The 16,152-nt window shown below is 46.2% G+C and overlaps 1 protein-coding gene across 9 annotated transcripts in view; it reads left to right on the top strand.

Moving 5' to 3' along the window:
- RAP1GAP2 (RAP1 GTPase activating protein 2) overlaps positions 1-16,152 on the top strand; it is a 201,174-nt gene that overhangs the window by 124,836 nt on the left and 60,186 nt on the right. For 6 of the 9 annotated variants that reach the window (XM_081172968.1, XM_081172976.1, XM_081172974.1 and 3 more), the window contains one exon: positions 3,950-4,034. The exons of 1 other annotated variant lie outside the window; for it this stretch is intronic. In XM_081172968.1, the coding sequence (XP_081029094.1) occupies positions 3,950-4,034 (85 nt within the window). Of the gene's footprint in view, positions 1-3,949; positions 4,035-7,646; positions 8,100-8,688; positions 8,811-16,152 lie in introns of those variants that run through there. 2 more of the 9 variants (XM_081172971.1, XM_081172969.1) reach the window with 2 other exon arrangements.

Genomic DNA, 16,152 nt, shown 5'->3' with positions numbered 1-16,152 from the left:
TTTGTGTAGGGTTTACTCCTTGGACTTTTCTTCTCCTGAAGATATCCCACAAGGCAGCGGAGGTTTAGGATCAGAGTTTTCCTTCTCTTAGATGGGCTACCTTCCAGGTGGACGAGCCCCATCTGCCTCTTACTTCCCTCTACAGCACATGCAGAAACCTCCTTCTTGATCATTGGACGCACTATTGGTCTTGTCCGCTCAATCCACAAGAGCATGTCTTCACACACAGTGGAAGTCTCTAACTCGCTGTTGGTTTGAGACCCATTGGCTACCCTCACATGGTTTAGCCAGTCAGTCAAAGCCATTCCCAGGGTGTGGCCACTGTCGCATGCTGATAGCTTCCAGGAGGCACAGAGGAGAACTGAGTGTAGGGTGGGGACCAAAGATGGACAAACTACCCCAGAAAGAGTATGATGTGTCCCTTACCATAGGCCCTCCCCCTCCCCTAACACTTCACACACGCCGTGTGTGTGTTTTAAATTCATTTTTATTAAATGTTCCACTTTAACAATCCAATCTAATCACATTAAATATTCCAAATTATACATATACATATCAAATAATCCAAATATTCTGCCAAATTATATTTTTTTTAATTGGACTTCCCATGCTTCAAGTTTGGAGGGTTCTGATCATCTCATATCTCTACTGCTTTTCATAGTCATTTCCAATGGTTCCTCTAATTCTTCCTGTTGTTGACCTTCCTTCTTTCACGGCCTCTGAGTTGTTCCCACAAGTGAGTTAAAACAAGCAATGACGTGTTTCTGTGTGGCTTTTTTATGTCTATGATTCCCCTCTATAAGTTTGCAGCATCTCCTCACATGCTGGTGTTTCTGCCGAATCAATCCAAAGGTCTTTTTGCTGCTGGCAGCCGCCATCTTCACTCAGTTCCGATGAAATGTGTGTGTGTGTGTGTGTGTGTGTGTGTGTGTGTGTGTGTGTATGTGTGTATTTTTACATTCACCATCTCTCTCACATTTGCTGTTGGCCCTGCCCACATCCAGTGGGTGGTCCTTGGAAGGTTCTTAGGGAGAAATATGACCCTCAGGCTGAAAATGTGCTTCCCTTCTCCTGGATTCAAACATAAGGAGATCTCTGTTCTCAGCCAGATTTCTTCACAATCAGGGCATAAGGACAATAGCCCCCAGCAGCTGTCATCTGGAGAAGCACTGTCTCAGGACATGAAGGTTCCAATTCACTATTGTTGTTAACAGTCATGGGAAGAGTTCTCCATCCATTTGTTTAATCCTCTTTTTTAAAGCCAGTGGCTGCTAGCACCTCTGATCCAACAGTCTCTTCTTAAATTCTGAAGTTCTCAACTATCTTCAGAGAAGGCTCCATTGCAATGGAGTAGTCTAACCTAGAGGGGGACGCGGGTGGCGCTGTGGGTTAAACCACAGAGCCTAGGATTTGCCGATCAGAAGGCCGGCGGTTCGAATCCCCGTGATGGGGTGAGCTCCCGTTGCTCGGTCCCTGCTCTTGCCAACCTAGCAGTTCAAAAGCACGCCAAAGTGAAAGTAGATAAATAGGTACCGCTCCGGCGGGAAGGTAAACGGCGTTTCCGTGTGCTGCTCTGGTTCGCCAGAAGCAGCTTAGTCATGCTGGCCACATGACCCGGAAGCTGTCTGCAGCTGTCCCTCGGCCAATAAAGCCAGATGAGCGCACAACCCCAGAGTCGGCCACGACTGGACCTAATGGTCAGGGGTCCCTTTACCTTTACCTAGTTTAACCTAGAGATTACAGGAACACAGATAAACAAAGTTAGGCTATTCCCCATCCTGACAAGGCCACAACTGGGCCACCAGATGAAGATGGAGCTCTGTACCACAGAAGGCGCTGTAGACAGAACTGCCCTCTGAGTGAGCCTTTCCTTATAACTCTCTATTCACAGAGGCAGAATCGCACATTTTCCGCGGCAGTGAGGAAAACCACACTTTGAGCCGGTTGGTTAAAAGATAACGGCTTCCGTCTTGTCCCTTGGTGGGACCAGCTCATCGTAATTCTGCTCACAGGCGGCATTAGCTGGCACAATTATCCTGACCGCGCCAGCTGGTGGGTGGTGCTCTGCCCATGTCCGCCACCAATTATTCATCTGTTCTCAGTTCCTGGGGTTAATTTATTTGGCATTTTTAGTCGCAAGCGTTTCATTAGATGTGTGTTTGCTAGGAAGCAAATGGTATGGATTTATGCAGAGGGGCAATGGGCAGAAAGAGTCAAGTGCAACAGTCTTGTAAATGTAGTGAGCGTCGCTGATGCTGGTCCTTGCTGGCTGGAGTGGAGGTCCTGACACCCTCCACACTCTTCCCAGCTACTTTCCAACTATGTCTATGTTGTTGTTGTTTAGTCGTTTAGTCGTGTCCAACTCTTCGTGACCCCATGGACCAGAGCACGCCAGGCACTCCTGTCTTCCACTGCCTCCTGCAGTTTGGTCAAACTCATGTTCTTGCCATCTCATTTTTGACCACATATTTTTCTTTACAGCATTGGGCTTTCCTTTCGCTTCCAGGCATATCCGCAACTGAGCGTCCTTTTGGCTTTGGCCCAGACGCTTCATCAGCTGAATCTACTTGTACTTGTCCTCCGCTCTTCCTCAGTAGCATGTTGGACGCCTTCCGACCTGAGGGGCTCATCTTCCAGCATCATAACTTTTATATGCCTGTTGCCTTTGTCCATGGAGTTTTCTTGGCAGGGATACTGGAGTGGCTTGCCGGTTCCTGCTCCAGGCAGATCACGTTTGGTCAAAACCCTCCACTATGACCTGTCCATCTTGGGTGGCCCTGCAAGGCATAGCTCATAGCTTCTCTGAGTTATTCAAGCCCCTTCGCCACGGCAAGGCAGTGATCCATGAAGGGATCTATGTCTATACTGTGCATCAGAGGTCTCCAATGTGATGCCCTCGGGCACCCGTGCGCCTGCCAGTTTTTGTCCTATGATACCTGCAAAACTTCTTAGTAAATATCCCCTTGAAAATCCACAATGCGCAAGAATCCTGGGTACTGTACTTTATCCCCGCACAGAGCTACAAATCCCGGCACCCTTAACAAGCCACAGTTCCCAGGATTCTTTGGGATAAGTCACATGCTTTCAATGTGCTTTAAACATATGGTGTCTTTGCATAGCCAAAGCGTAGCAAGGGCTGCCTCTGGAACTTGACATTATTCAGAGAACAAGGGAGTGTGCAATATTAAAGAACTGTTTCCAATTTGTTAAAATAAAGAAAAAAGAATTCTGCGCTATGAAGCGGTTGCAGTGAAAAACATGCTTTGTACGTTTCCCTGCTCATTAGGCTTTCCTCCTGAAGTTCAGCCTGGGCAGGCCATGATAAACTCAGAGCGGCACATTTCTTCCTTTCTTCCTTTTTTGTGTGATTCCCTGGCGGTGATCTGGCATAACCGTGATCAGCATCTGTTCTGCTGTGCATCGTGTCCTTTCTGTCGAGCGAGAAAGATATGAGCAAACATTACAGAGTCAATAGATAAGACCAGATGGAGAAACTGGGGACAAGGAAGAGTGGGGCGGAGGGTGGGGGGAGGTGGGGAGGGAGGAAATTTTTTTTTTTTGCAAGAGTGTTGCCATAGAAACCCAGCTCTATATAGCTAACCCTCAGCTTAGCCCACTAATAGAAATTACCTGGAATGGATTTTACCTGCAACTTACATAGCAGGTATAGGCTCTATTGATGTTCCCTACTTTGGATGCCCCAGTGAAAGACCTTCTCCGCTTTTAGGGGCCATAAATAATTGGATAAAACAAAGGAACAATATGAATTCTCTCAAGAACCAGGGTCATTCTCTCTCTCCCTCCCTCTCTCTTAAAAAAAATAGAATGGAGAAGTTTCTTTGGTTCAGAATTCTCAAAAGTTTCCCATTCTTTATCTCTTTGGGGTTTTCTGCGTCCTTTAAAAGGCCTGGAAAGAAAACGTTAAGATCAATTTCTCCTTGTATTACAGGAAACAAGACGTGTTGAACAGCACAGATATGGCAGCTCCAGAGAGACCCTTATCTCCACCGCTCACTGCTCCGCCAAGCATGAAGGTAAGCGGCTTATGGGCTGCATTATGGCCGGTGCGTCGCATGTGTTATTTGCATGGCTGGGCACTGCCCCAACTGCAGGATCTTGCAGTTACATTGGAGCAGAACGGTGCGGCTTATCTGTTGCAGTCACATCTAGCCTAAGAGTTGATATATAGTTTTTGAGTCGCTTCCTTCCAGCTTTGCATTCTTGAAAGGCCCAGGGAAGGTAATGTGAAAGTGTGTATTATTATTATGTTTAATAGTGATCTTAATGATAATAATAATAATAATAATAATAATAATAATAATAATAATAATTACTTTTATTAATTTATATACCACTTACAATGACTCATAAGCAGTTAACAAGCATAGTAAAATTCAAACACAATAAGAGCATGCCATACAACAATTCTAACATTAAAGATACCTGAATATAAAATATACAATCAAAGAAGCCCGTTAAAAAAACATAACAAAACAGTTAAAAGAGCAATTCAAGCAGTTGTACCAGGAAGTTCAAGTTCAGGGGAATGCCTAAACAGGTGTGTCTTCGAGAGCTGGCGGTATGCCAATGCAGATGTGGCCTCACATATACATTGTATGCAAAAGGAATGAAGAAACACAATGCAGAAGCTGCAGTTGCCACAAAATTGGAATCAATGGTAAAGACTACTATATATCTATGAGGTGGAAAAGCTGTTTCTTCCGTTATTGCCAGGCTAGTGACCTCATGTATAAATGCAGCAGAATGTGTCAGAAATGAAGTGATAAAAGTCCTTTTCCAACGAGCGAGAAGATTTCGGCAAGGCGACAGATACCATACCTGTCAACTACCCCAGAAATAAAATGGGGCATCCTGTTTTTTATTGCTAGAGGACAGTGGCCAAAATGGCCGCCGCAATCTTGTGTGATTTTGGGCAGCATTTTGGGGGGGCATGGCAGTCCAAAACGTGTGTTTTCAGGTGCTGTTCCTGAAGAAAGCACTTGGGGGCATGATCAAACGTGGGTCATGTGACTCGCACAGGAGTGCAGACCCAGAAGATGGCTTCCTGGATTTGGGGAGTGTCGTGTTGGAAGGTATGAGATACCATTGAATATTTGGGGGTCAAAGCAGGAGGTGGGGTGCTGTGAAGAAGTCCTCTTCCATCAGGCACTGCTTGCTTCCAGTACTTGAGATCAGTTTTCACCAACCTGTTGTCCTTCAGCTGTTGGGAGTTGTTGCCAACCAAGTCCTACTGAGAGTAGACCCATTAAAATCTGTGTGCTTAAGTGAGTTGTTTCCATTAACTCCAGTGGCTCCACTCTGAGTAGGATTAGCATTGGGTGGAACCTTTGGACCACAGTTCCCATGAACTGATGGGAGTTGTGGTCCAAAACACTTGGAAGGCACTAGGTTGCCAATGGCTGCTTTAGATAGTCCATCGGCTAAATTATTCCTGCAGGATCAGAGAGCTAAAAAGCCTAGCAGGAAGATCTTGGCAACCGCAGGGAGCATTGATCAAATATTTCCAGGGTGCCCAGATGTTATCAGAAGTCTGTTCTGGAGTTCCTAAGCAACCACAAGATGATTCCTTGAGTTCTTCCCTCCTTCAAAGACTGTACAAAGAGCTCCACTGTTTGTTTGCATTTTTGTTCAATTCTGGGGCGGAAGAAAGGATGCTGCTGTTGCCTAGCAACTGTAGGAATCGCTCACTGCCATCCACAAATGGTTGGAAATAGGATCGCCACCTGCTTGCTTTTTTTTTTTTTTTTAAAAAAAACCAATTCCATATGGGAGCTGAAGATCTACATGCTGTGTCTGGATCTAGAAGCCCAAATTCCAGGAACAGCTTGGAAGGGAGGTGAGCAGGTTGGTTAGATCAGCCCCCCAGGTAAGGGCCAATGTAAATGTGATTTGTTTCACTAAGAGGCAGCCTCAGGGGCTGCTCTGAAGATGAAGTGGTGTTTTGTGAGAGGGTGTTAGGCCTTCCCCACAGTCCAAATGGTGCCCTCTATAAACTCTGCAGGTGTGGGACATCTGTCCCTCCTTACAAAACGGTACAATCAGTAATGTCAACTGCTATCAGTGGTAGGTCTTCTAGAGAATGTAGCCTCCAATATGTAAAATGCTTGAGAAAATGAATGAGATGATGTTCAGGCTGGGTCATCAGTACAGTGGTACCTCGTGTTACGTATTGTCCCCCTTACGAATGCTGCGGGTTACGCGCTCTGCTAACCCGGAAGTAGATGCCCCTTGTTGTGACCTTTGCCCTGGGATGCGAGTGGAAGTCACGCTCCGGCGGCACAGCAGCAGCGGAAGGCGCCATTAGAGAAAGCGCGCCTCATCTTACGAGTGGTTTCCTGTTACAAACGGACCTCCAGAACGGATTAAATACGTAACATGAGGTACCGCTGTACAAATTGAATTTGGGCATGCCATGCGGTGACTTTTGGACGATGTAAGAAAGCAACATACATCTAGGGCAGGGATGTCAGAGAACATTTGCAGAAACAAGAGCATGACTTGCAGTAATTTGCATGTTTGTCTGAGGCCAGGAGTGGAAATTGCAAAAGCAAATAGGACTTGTATTTGCTACTGTTTTTTCAGTCTGCAAATGTTCAGTAAATAATTACTTTGCTTTCTGCATTGTTTTCAACATTTCCCTTCCGTCAAAATTACATGCTGATTGTGATGAACACAGCCTGGGATGCTATCTTGTTGCATCCCGAATCAAGGATCATTCCTTGTTAGAACAGTATTTCCCTCCTCCTCCCATAGAGACTGGTGCATTAGGAATAACAACAACAACAACAACAACAATTGTAACCCTGCCCATCTGACTGGGTTTCTACACACTGAGAGCCGGTGTGGTGTAGTGATTAAGAGCATTGGACTTGTAATCTGGTGAACCGGGTTCGCTTTCCCACTCCTCCACATGCAGCTGCTGGGTGACCTTGGGCCAGTCACACTTCTTTGAAGTGCCTCAGCCTCACTCACCTCACAGAGTGTTTGTTGTGGGGGAGAAAGGGAAAGGAGAACGTTAGCTGCTTTGAGACTCCTTGGGGTAGTGATAAAGCGGGGTATCAAATCCAAACTCTTCTTCTTCTTCTACACCAATAAGCCACTGCCCCACCAAGATTAGGCTGACTTCAGCCAGCCCCCACCTGGCTGCCTTCTTCCTTACAACCAGTCAAGGGGTTGGAGCCTGACTGTCAACTTCCTTCCTGGTTTAGCCCTTAGTCCAGGGGTTGTCAACCTGGTCCCTACCGCCCACTAGTGGGCGTTTCAGGATTCTAGGTGGGCGGTTGGGGGTTCTATGGCACAAGCTGAATCCTCCTTCCATGAAGCACTGGTGGGCGGTAAGGAAATTTTACCATCAAGAAAGATGCATTAGTGGGCGGTAGGTTTAAAAAGGTTGACTGCCCCTGCCTTAGTCTCAGTGTTGCCCTTGTAGAACTCAGCAGGAAGGAGGAGGAGGGAGGCAAAAATAGAATTAGTTGTCTTGGCCTGTCATTGGCTCTGTCTCTACCTATGGTTGTCCTTCCAACCTTTTCCCCACCAATCCCAATAGGCCTCAGCCACCACTTCCCCTCTTCCTTTTGGGTTGGAGCTTTTATACCAAGGAAAGCACCACAACATATAAAGACAGAGAAGGCCCAGCCTCGCTTTGCTGTTCTCTCTTATCTCACAAGGATAATACAGAAGCCTTTTATGTTAATCCGCATGAGGAGGGATTAGTGTGATTTTCGGTTTCGTTGGAGGCTCCAGACAGCACAGCTTCATGGGTTGTTGTTTTCACTTGCAATGATGGAGGAAGTGATGAAACACACTTTATGCAGACACTGTATATGAACCACCTTCTACCTTTTAAAAAATGCAATCTGAAAAGCAGCCCCAGAAGCTCCAAACGGCCTTCCCATAATAAGCTGGCAAATGGTCTGCCAAGGGAGAAGACAGAATTGCAAATTTGCTGCAAAAATATCCCTGCCTTCCTGGCAGCCTTACTCCGAAATGGCCCATTGCTCTTCAAAAAGCACAAAGCCCATGATCGTTCTCTGCAGACTGTCTTGAACCCCTTCACCACCTGGAAATGACAGAAACCTGTAAGTAATAGCCTGATTTCTCTATAAAAGGTCCTGCACCTCTCCCCAAAATGGTCTGTGGAAAACATAAAGCCCAGGTGGGAAATCTCAGCACAGCCCGAAATGCTGTGCCTCTCTCCTGCTCTGCACCTGCAATCGAGAGCGGCCTGCCGTTTATTCCCAGCGTGGCGCTCCTCGGGCCTTTCTGGCTGAGGCAGAATAAATAATTGGGTGTAATAATGAGCTGCCTTGTCAGTCCGCGAAACGGTAAATTAATCCCGGCGGGGAGTTGTTTGTTACCTTTTGCCAATCACTCCTTCCCGAGTTCTCTGGGCTTCTTATCACATTAAGTTAATCACACGTTGCCGACCTTTTTTTTGAGGTTTATTTTAAAGCAAGCCTGCTGGCTCCCTATCTCGGAGGCAGGAGGAGGGCAGAGAGGTGATAACTAGGTAATGAGAGGGACAAACGCTCAAAGGGTTTGTCCACGTCACCTGGGAGGGCTTCCTCACGGAACCCACACCTTCGGCTCGAGAGCGGCTGCTCTGTTCACCTGGCTGAAGTGTATAGAGAGCAGGATGCAATGAACCCGTTCAGCGTGGATTCCTTGCAGGCTCCAAGTCTGGGCCCTAGGCCTTGATGAGCTTGGGGAGGGATCTCAGCTGGCAGCTCCAGTGTTGAACACCCCCAGCGCCAGGCATTCGTTGCTGACTTTGTGCCGGAGTTTGAAAGGTAAGCCCTGTGCCAATTTCATTTGTGTTTCTGTTTGAAGCCTACCCGACAGAGGTAAACAAATGTTTACCCATGTCGTTCCAATCAGGGGGCTGGTAACCTACACCCCCAGGCCTGCACACAATCCTCATCCTATTTTTTTATGAGGCGCTCTTCCTGATTTCATTTGGGTGACCAGGAGGGGGAAAGACAGGGGAGAACTGGGACAGAAAGGGGGCACAATTCACCACAAGCTCTGACTCTGCTGACTACAGTGGTACCTCGGGTTACAAACGCTTCAGGTTACAAACTCTGCTAACCCGGAAGTAGTACCTCAAATTAAGAATTTTGCCCCAGGATGAGAATGAAAATTGCGTGCCGGCGGCCTGGTGGCAACGGGAGCCCCCATTAGCGAATGTGCGCCTCAGGTTAAGAATGGTTTTGGGTTAAGAATGGACCTCCGGAACAAATTAAGTTCGTAACCCGAGGTACCTCCCTACTGCCATGAACGCAACTCTCAACAGATTTTCCCTGATCCCTACTTTAAACCAGTTAGATTATGCCCAGGGGTGGAGGAAGGGGGGGTGCGGTAGGGGCCATCCACCCTGGATGTCACCACTGAGGGGGGTGACAAAATGCTGGGTGGCACTCACCATGGGGTCTGCAGCGTGCCCGAGCCATGTGTCTCTCCTGGGAGTGACGCGGTGGCTTGAGCGCCCGCAGGCTCCGCGCTGCCCCAAACAGTTTACCCACTGCCTCCCCCTCAGCTGTAGGGTGGCTGAGTGGGAAGAGGCAGGCAGACTCCTTGGTGGCCCTGCGGAGTGTCCTGCCCCAGCTAGCCCCACCCCACAGGCGGATGGCCCCAGGCATCCGATTGGCTTGCTCCGCCACTGATTATGCCTATGATGATGCCCATTTCATAGATGAGACTTGGGGGAACTGGCTTGGGTAAGGCGCCCATTGTGAAATAGGGGGTCACAGATAGTATGCTGGAGAAACAGGTAAGAATGAAAAGAGATCAGGCCAATGACTCATCTAGTCCAGCATTCTGTTCTCGCAGATGTCCCAATGGCAGACCCCCCCCAACATTCCTCAGATCAAAATAGGGACATATTCTACGTTAGTGTCAACCTTCCTGTCTACCTCCCCTACTGCACATCCTCCTCACAGGCTGGGGCAGGGATGCAGTGGCCAAAGAAAGCAAGCCAGAGCCAACAATGGCCACTCTTCGGCCCCCACGTGCCCTTGGTGCCCCTCACAGCCATGGCAGTGGTCTCACGGAGAGGCTCCACCCCTTTGCTCCCCCCCCACTTTCTTTAAGGGAGACAGACAGACTGAGGAGAAGAACTTTGATTGGGGCATTGAAGTGACCCAGATCTTGTTTTCATTAAAACAGGAAGTGATGTCATGTTGAATTTTTTTTTGTGGGAGGGGGAGAGGGAGCAGGCTTGCTTTCTACTGCTCCAGAAGACAGGACTAGGACCAACAGGCAGAAAAGGCAAGGAAGCAGGTTTTGGATGAATAATAGCAAGAACTTCCTGGTGGAACGAGCTGCTTTACACTGGGAGAGATTTCACCGAGAAGTGGTGGGCTCTCATACCCTCCAACTGCCTTAATTTTACCAGGACATTCTGGATTCGCAATGCAGTTTTGAAAGGCTCCAACTGACACTTTGATTCAAAATGGTGTCTCGTGGTACAAAACATAGCTGTCAACCTTCCCTTTTTTTGGTGGGAGATTCCCTTATTCCAGCACTGTTTTCCGCTGCTTCCTGCTGCTATCCCGGATTGTTAGATATCCTGTAGACTATCGCCGGGACAGGTGAGGCTGCTGGTCCCTTATTTTTGAGGCTGCTGAGCCCTTATTTTCAAATCTGAAAGTTGACAGCTATGTACCGAAACCCAGGGCTTTTTTTCCAGCCCAAACTTACTGGAACTCAGTTATAAGAGAACAAGGGAGGTCTTCATGGTGAGTTTTGGCACCTCTTTTTCTTGAGAAATAGCACTGCCAAAACCTAGTCCAAAACGGACTCCTGGATCTTAGGAACCAACATGCCAAATTTGGTGATGGACAGACAACTTTCCAAAACGTATAGAATACAGTTCAGCTAAAATTTGCTTTCATTGTTCTGCCTGTGGGCCCCAGAAAGTTGCCCAGGAAGGTGACAAAGTGCCTTTTGCACATGCCTAGAGAGGAATGCTGGCGGAAGTGGTCCTTGAAGGGAGAGAGACTGGCCAAACTAGTTGCACAAGGAGTTGGGAAGGAACCCAGTGCTACCTCCCCCTGCCCCAATGTGCTCAAGCAGCTACTGGAAGATAAATATCTACGAGAGGCCAAGTTTACACCTGCATGACTGAGCAGCCAAAAGATTCAGGAGAGCAGTAATGTATACGGAGAGGACAGAAGGTTCAAAATAGCTGTGGGGAACCCTAGGCTCAGCCAATGTGGCTGAACCAGAACTCCCATGAAGCATGGCCACTGGCCAGGGATGATGGAAGCTGTATCAGCAGCATCAGGAGTCAGCTCCGGGTTTAGGGTGGTGTGGGCAGATCCTCTGCACAGGGTGCTGGACCAAGGGGGTGCAACACCACCACCATCATAATGATAATACAGTGGTACCTCGGGTTAAGAACTTAATTCATTCTGGAGGTCTGTTCTTAATCTGAAACTGTTCTTAACCTGAAGCACCACTTTAGCTAATAGGGCCTCCTGCTGCTGCCGCACCGCCGGAGCAAGATTACTGTTCTCATCCTGAAGCAAAGTTCTTAACCTGAAGCACTATTTCTGGATAAAAAAAATTCCTTCCAGTAGCACCTTAAAGACCAACTAAGTTAGTTCTTGGTATGAGATTTCGTGTGCATGCACACTTCTTCAGATATACACGTGTATCTGAAGAAGTGTGCATGCACACGAAAGCTCATACCAAGAACTAACTTAGTTGGTCTTTAAGGTGCTACTGGAAGGAATTTTTTTTTATTTTGACTATGGCAGACCAACACGGCTACCTATCTACCACTATTTCTGGGTTAGTGGAGTCTGTAACCTGAAGCTTCTGTAACATGAAGCGTCTGTGACCCGAGTTTCCACTGTAATAATACAGTGTAATAATCCATAAAAAGCAACTGTACCAAAATGAATTATTATGAAAAAAGAAACATTTTTTGAAATATTTTTTCTTTGATTATACAAGTGTAGAATTATAACAATTCAAAATACAGATCTATATTTAGAGATTTCTCTGAATCTCCAGACTTCTCACCATCCCCTCGATGGGTCCTATTGACAACTTTTTACAACTGCCTATTATTTCATATTCCATGTTTTATATCTCTCCATGTTATCCATGGTATTTGCTACATCACAAGTGTTATTAAAATCCTGATAACGTTTTCATCTGCTTAAAGGGGTCTCCTAAATAAATTATATTTCCCCCCATTCTTTATTGAAGTTTTTATCTTCTTGGTTCTTGAGCTTTCCAGTCAATTTGGCCATTTTGGCATACTCCAAATAGCTTGGCTTGGCATTCATCTCTGGTACAAATATTTAAGGGTGGGGAGCCAATTCCCCCCCCCTCACTCAGGGAGCCATATTACCAAAGTCTGCCCCTGTGGGGGGTCCCAAAAGATTCCCCACACTTCTTTAAAAAACAACAACTTTTGAGGTGTTGCCTGTGGAACCTCTTTCTTCTGAAGAAATGCTTAAATAGGTGTGGCGTTGTTGTTGTTGTTGTTGTTGTTGCTGTCGTCATCTTCATCATCATCTATACTGCCTTCATCCAAGGATCACAGGGTGGTTTACCACATACTACAATATAATTTTTAGAAGATGTAACACAATATGACTGAGGCTTCCTGATGTGAACAGCAACCAATGCGGACTCCTCCTGTTCAGTGTATGAAAGGGCAATCCTGTACCCACTTACCTGGGAGCGGTGGTGGCTGGTGCCTTTTGAGACTGGTGGGGCAGGAGCCCAACAGCAGATGGCGCCGGAGCCACTGACAGGCAGGGCTGCCCCCTGATTGGTTGTAAGCAAGAAGGTAGGCAGGTGGCAGTGGGGATGCCTGAGGGAAGACAGAGGTTAATCATCATCATCATCACCACCACCACCATCATCTATTATTTCTACCCTGCTCATTTGGCTGGCTTTCCCCCCTTTGCCCAAATTGGTCAGATTCCACTGCCTGTGAGTAAGCCACATTGGACTCAAGATTAGATATGCATGTGTCAGACTGTGCTGCCAGTCACTCGGTGATGCCCTCCTTCAGGACACTCCATTCGATTCCTCCTCCCTTATTGTTTTCACCCCCTCCTGGACAACCAACCAGCATCCATTTGCCACAAAGGACACTCGGTCCTCATGGGGCTGTTTTGTTTTGTTTTCCCTCCTTAGGCTTCCCCTCCAATGGTCTGTCCTTCTGCAAGCCTTAGGGTTTGCTTGCAAAAATGTGTACTATAGCATTATTTATTATTATTACATTATTATTTATTGAATATATATATCCTGGCTTTCCACCTGAATGAGCCCTGGCCTTAAAACTCGCCAAAGCTGCATGCTAAAATGTGCTTATCTGGGGAGATTTGCAGTGAAATGCTGGTAAATCATTTATTTATTTATTTTTTTGGGGGGAAATGCATATCCTGGTGAATGTAACACACACAAAAAACTAGATGCCCAAAGTGGTCCCTTCCAACTTTATGATTCTATGAAACAGATCATCTAAGGTCAGCTTAGATTCTATTGAAAATGTGCTACCGTACTTTAGGAAAAAATGCTTTGTGAAAATGTAGACAATAGGCAAAATTGCACATGGATGAGCGTGTTAGGCGAAATCTGCTGACAACTTTTCATGAGGACTTGGGGAAATAAATGAGCCTCATTTTTTTTTGCCCTTTCTAGGGTGGCACTGTGGTCTAAACCACTGAGCCTCTTGGGCTTGCCGATCAGAGGCTTGGCAGTTTGAATCCCTGTGATGGGGTGAGCTCCCATTGCTCAGTCCCAGCTCCTGCCAACCTAGCAGTTCGAAAGCACGCCAAAAAGTGCAAGTAGATAAATAGGTTCCGCTCCAGCGGAAGGTAAATGGTGTTTCTGTGCACTGCTCTGGTTTGGTGTTCCGTTGCGCCAGAAGCGGCTTAGTCATGCTGGCAACATGACCCGGAAAAACTCTGTGGACAAACGTTGGCTCCCTTGGCCTGTAAAGCGAGATGAGCGCCGCAATCCCAGAGTCGTCTGTGACTGGACTTAACTGTCAGGCGTCCTTTACCTTTTTAGGCTCTTCTAGCACAATTTCCCCAATTTTTAAAGTAAGTTCTTCTGGTGGTTCCCTCACTGTTAGAAGCCAAGTTACAGGGAACCAGGCAGAGGGCCTTCTCGGTAGTGGCGCCCGCCCTGTGGAATGCCCTCCCACCAGATGTCAAAGAGAACCACAACTACCAGACTTTTAGAAGACATCTGAAGGCATCTGAAGGCAGCCCTGTTTAGGGAAGCTTTTAATGTTTGATGCATTACAGTATTTTAATATTATTTTTTTTTTGGAAGCTGCCCAGAGTGGGCAGGGTATAAATAATAATTTGTTGTTGTTGTTGTTGTTGTTGTTGTTGTTGTTGTTGTTGTTGTTGTTGTTGTTGTTGTTATTCTTACCCTCTGAAACGCCATCCCCCACACCTCAAGGATCTGGCGAAATGACTGCCAGCACTTCATGTATTTATTTGTACCCAAGCACATGACTAGGTTGCTCTGGAGAATTTGACTGGAGTCGTTTCCATCAGTCTACATTCAAGGTGCATTATTGTTGCCATAACTTATTTTGGGAGACAGATAAGCATGAAATGGAACAAAAAACTTGTACCTCCACTCAACGGATGTTGTGTACACTTGCAAGCAAGGGGGTGGCAAGTCGCTTAGTCTCCTAAGACTATGTTGTTGCTGCAATCCAATTACATCCTTTTTTCGGAGGACCTCCCTGATGAGTTCTTAATTCTATGAGTCGACAGTGGGTGAATTGAGAGTGTCTGTGCATATTATTATACAATCTCTTTAGAAGCGCAAAACAAACAAATTAATCCCAATGTAGCGCTCTTGGTGGATTGCTCCTCCCTCTCCCCGTTTGCTTTAATGATGTTTCTGATAGAAAGCTGAAATTTTAATGACCTTCCATAGGGGGAGCTGAAATAGCCTCAGTGCATCTGAGCTGCTGTTCTGCTTTTTATTATTCCTCGTAAATTTCAAGACTGTAACATGTGCAGCGGTGGAACACTGTCTTAAGAGCAGTTTTCATAAATATTTACTTATTTAAATTTGCACCTTGTCCTGTTTTGAAGACTCAAGGCAGAGGCTCAAGTCTTTTTTAAAACAGATTTGGTTTTTTAAACAGATTTTTTTGCCATTTTTTTAAAAAAAAACAATAACAAAAAAAGGGGGGAAGGTGAGCCCTATGCAAGTAAAATAACATTTACTGAAAATGGGGTTTGGAGAGTACAGAGAGTGGGGTATTGAAACAAACTACCCTAAACTGAGGACTATTCAGTATCACACTCAAGAACACAACATCTTTAGCCCAGGAATGGAAGACAATCGCTGAGTCAGTAGAACATGAGACTCTTAATCCCAGGGTTGTGGGTTCGAGTCCCACACTGGGTGAAAGATTCCTGCATCGCAGGGGGTTGGATTAGATGACCTTTGTGGTCCCTTCCAACTCTACAATTCTATGGTTCTACAGGACTTAAACCTCTTGATATGCCCCGCTTAGCCGTATAAGCAGGAGGATCCACAAATGCAAAAGACGTGGCTTACCAGATTTTGAAGAAGTAGTGGTAAAATACACATCTTTCTAATGAAAGAGCCCCTATCCCCTAGTCCAAAGTTTAAAATTTCAGCAGGATGAGCAGGAGACTCCTCAAATACAACAGGGCTGGCATCTGCCTTTGAAGAAAGCAAAGCAATGTGTTATGTACTGAAGTTCTCACCCTGGGCCAGCAGGGGGATACTGTAGATAGTTGTCACTCAGGTCCACATATGCAAATAAGGGACTGAAAGTGACGTTCAGTGATTGGATAGTTACAGAAAGTGGTTACTGTTGTGTTGTAGTGGAGCTCTATATAAGCAGACTGGCTGAACCCTTCAGTTCAGTTCTGTTCTGGCCTGTGAATAAACAAGAGCTGTTTGAAGAATCGCTGTGTCGTCTGATATGTTCATCCACAACTTAACACAATGCCTTTTGCATCTAAAGTGGGTGGGCATTTAAACCAGTGCATGCAGAGTCTAAAACTACCTAAATCATAGCTGTCAACTTACAGATTTGAAAATAAGGGATCAGCAGCCAAAATAAGGGATCAACAATTACTTTGATAAAATACATATTTTGTT

The sequence above is a fragment of the Podarcis bocagei genome (genome assembly GCF_964188305.1).
Source record: "Podarcis bocagei genome assembly, chromosome: 15".
Classification (NCBI taxonomy): Eukaryota; Metazoa; Chordata; class Lepidosauria; order Squamata; family Lacertidae; genus Podarcis; species Podarcis bocagei.
Note: the sequence above shows the minus strand (reverse complement) of the source record. Positions and strands in the feature narration are given on the sequence as shown.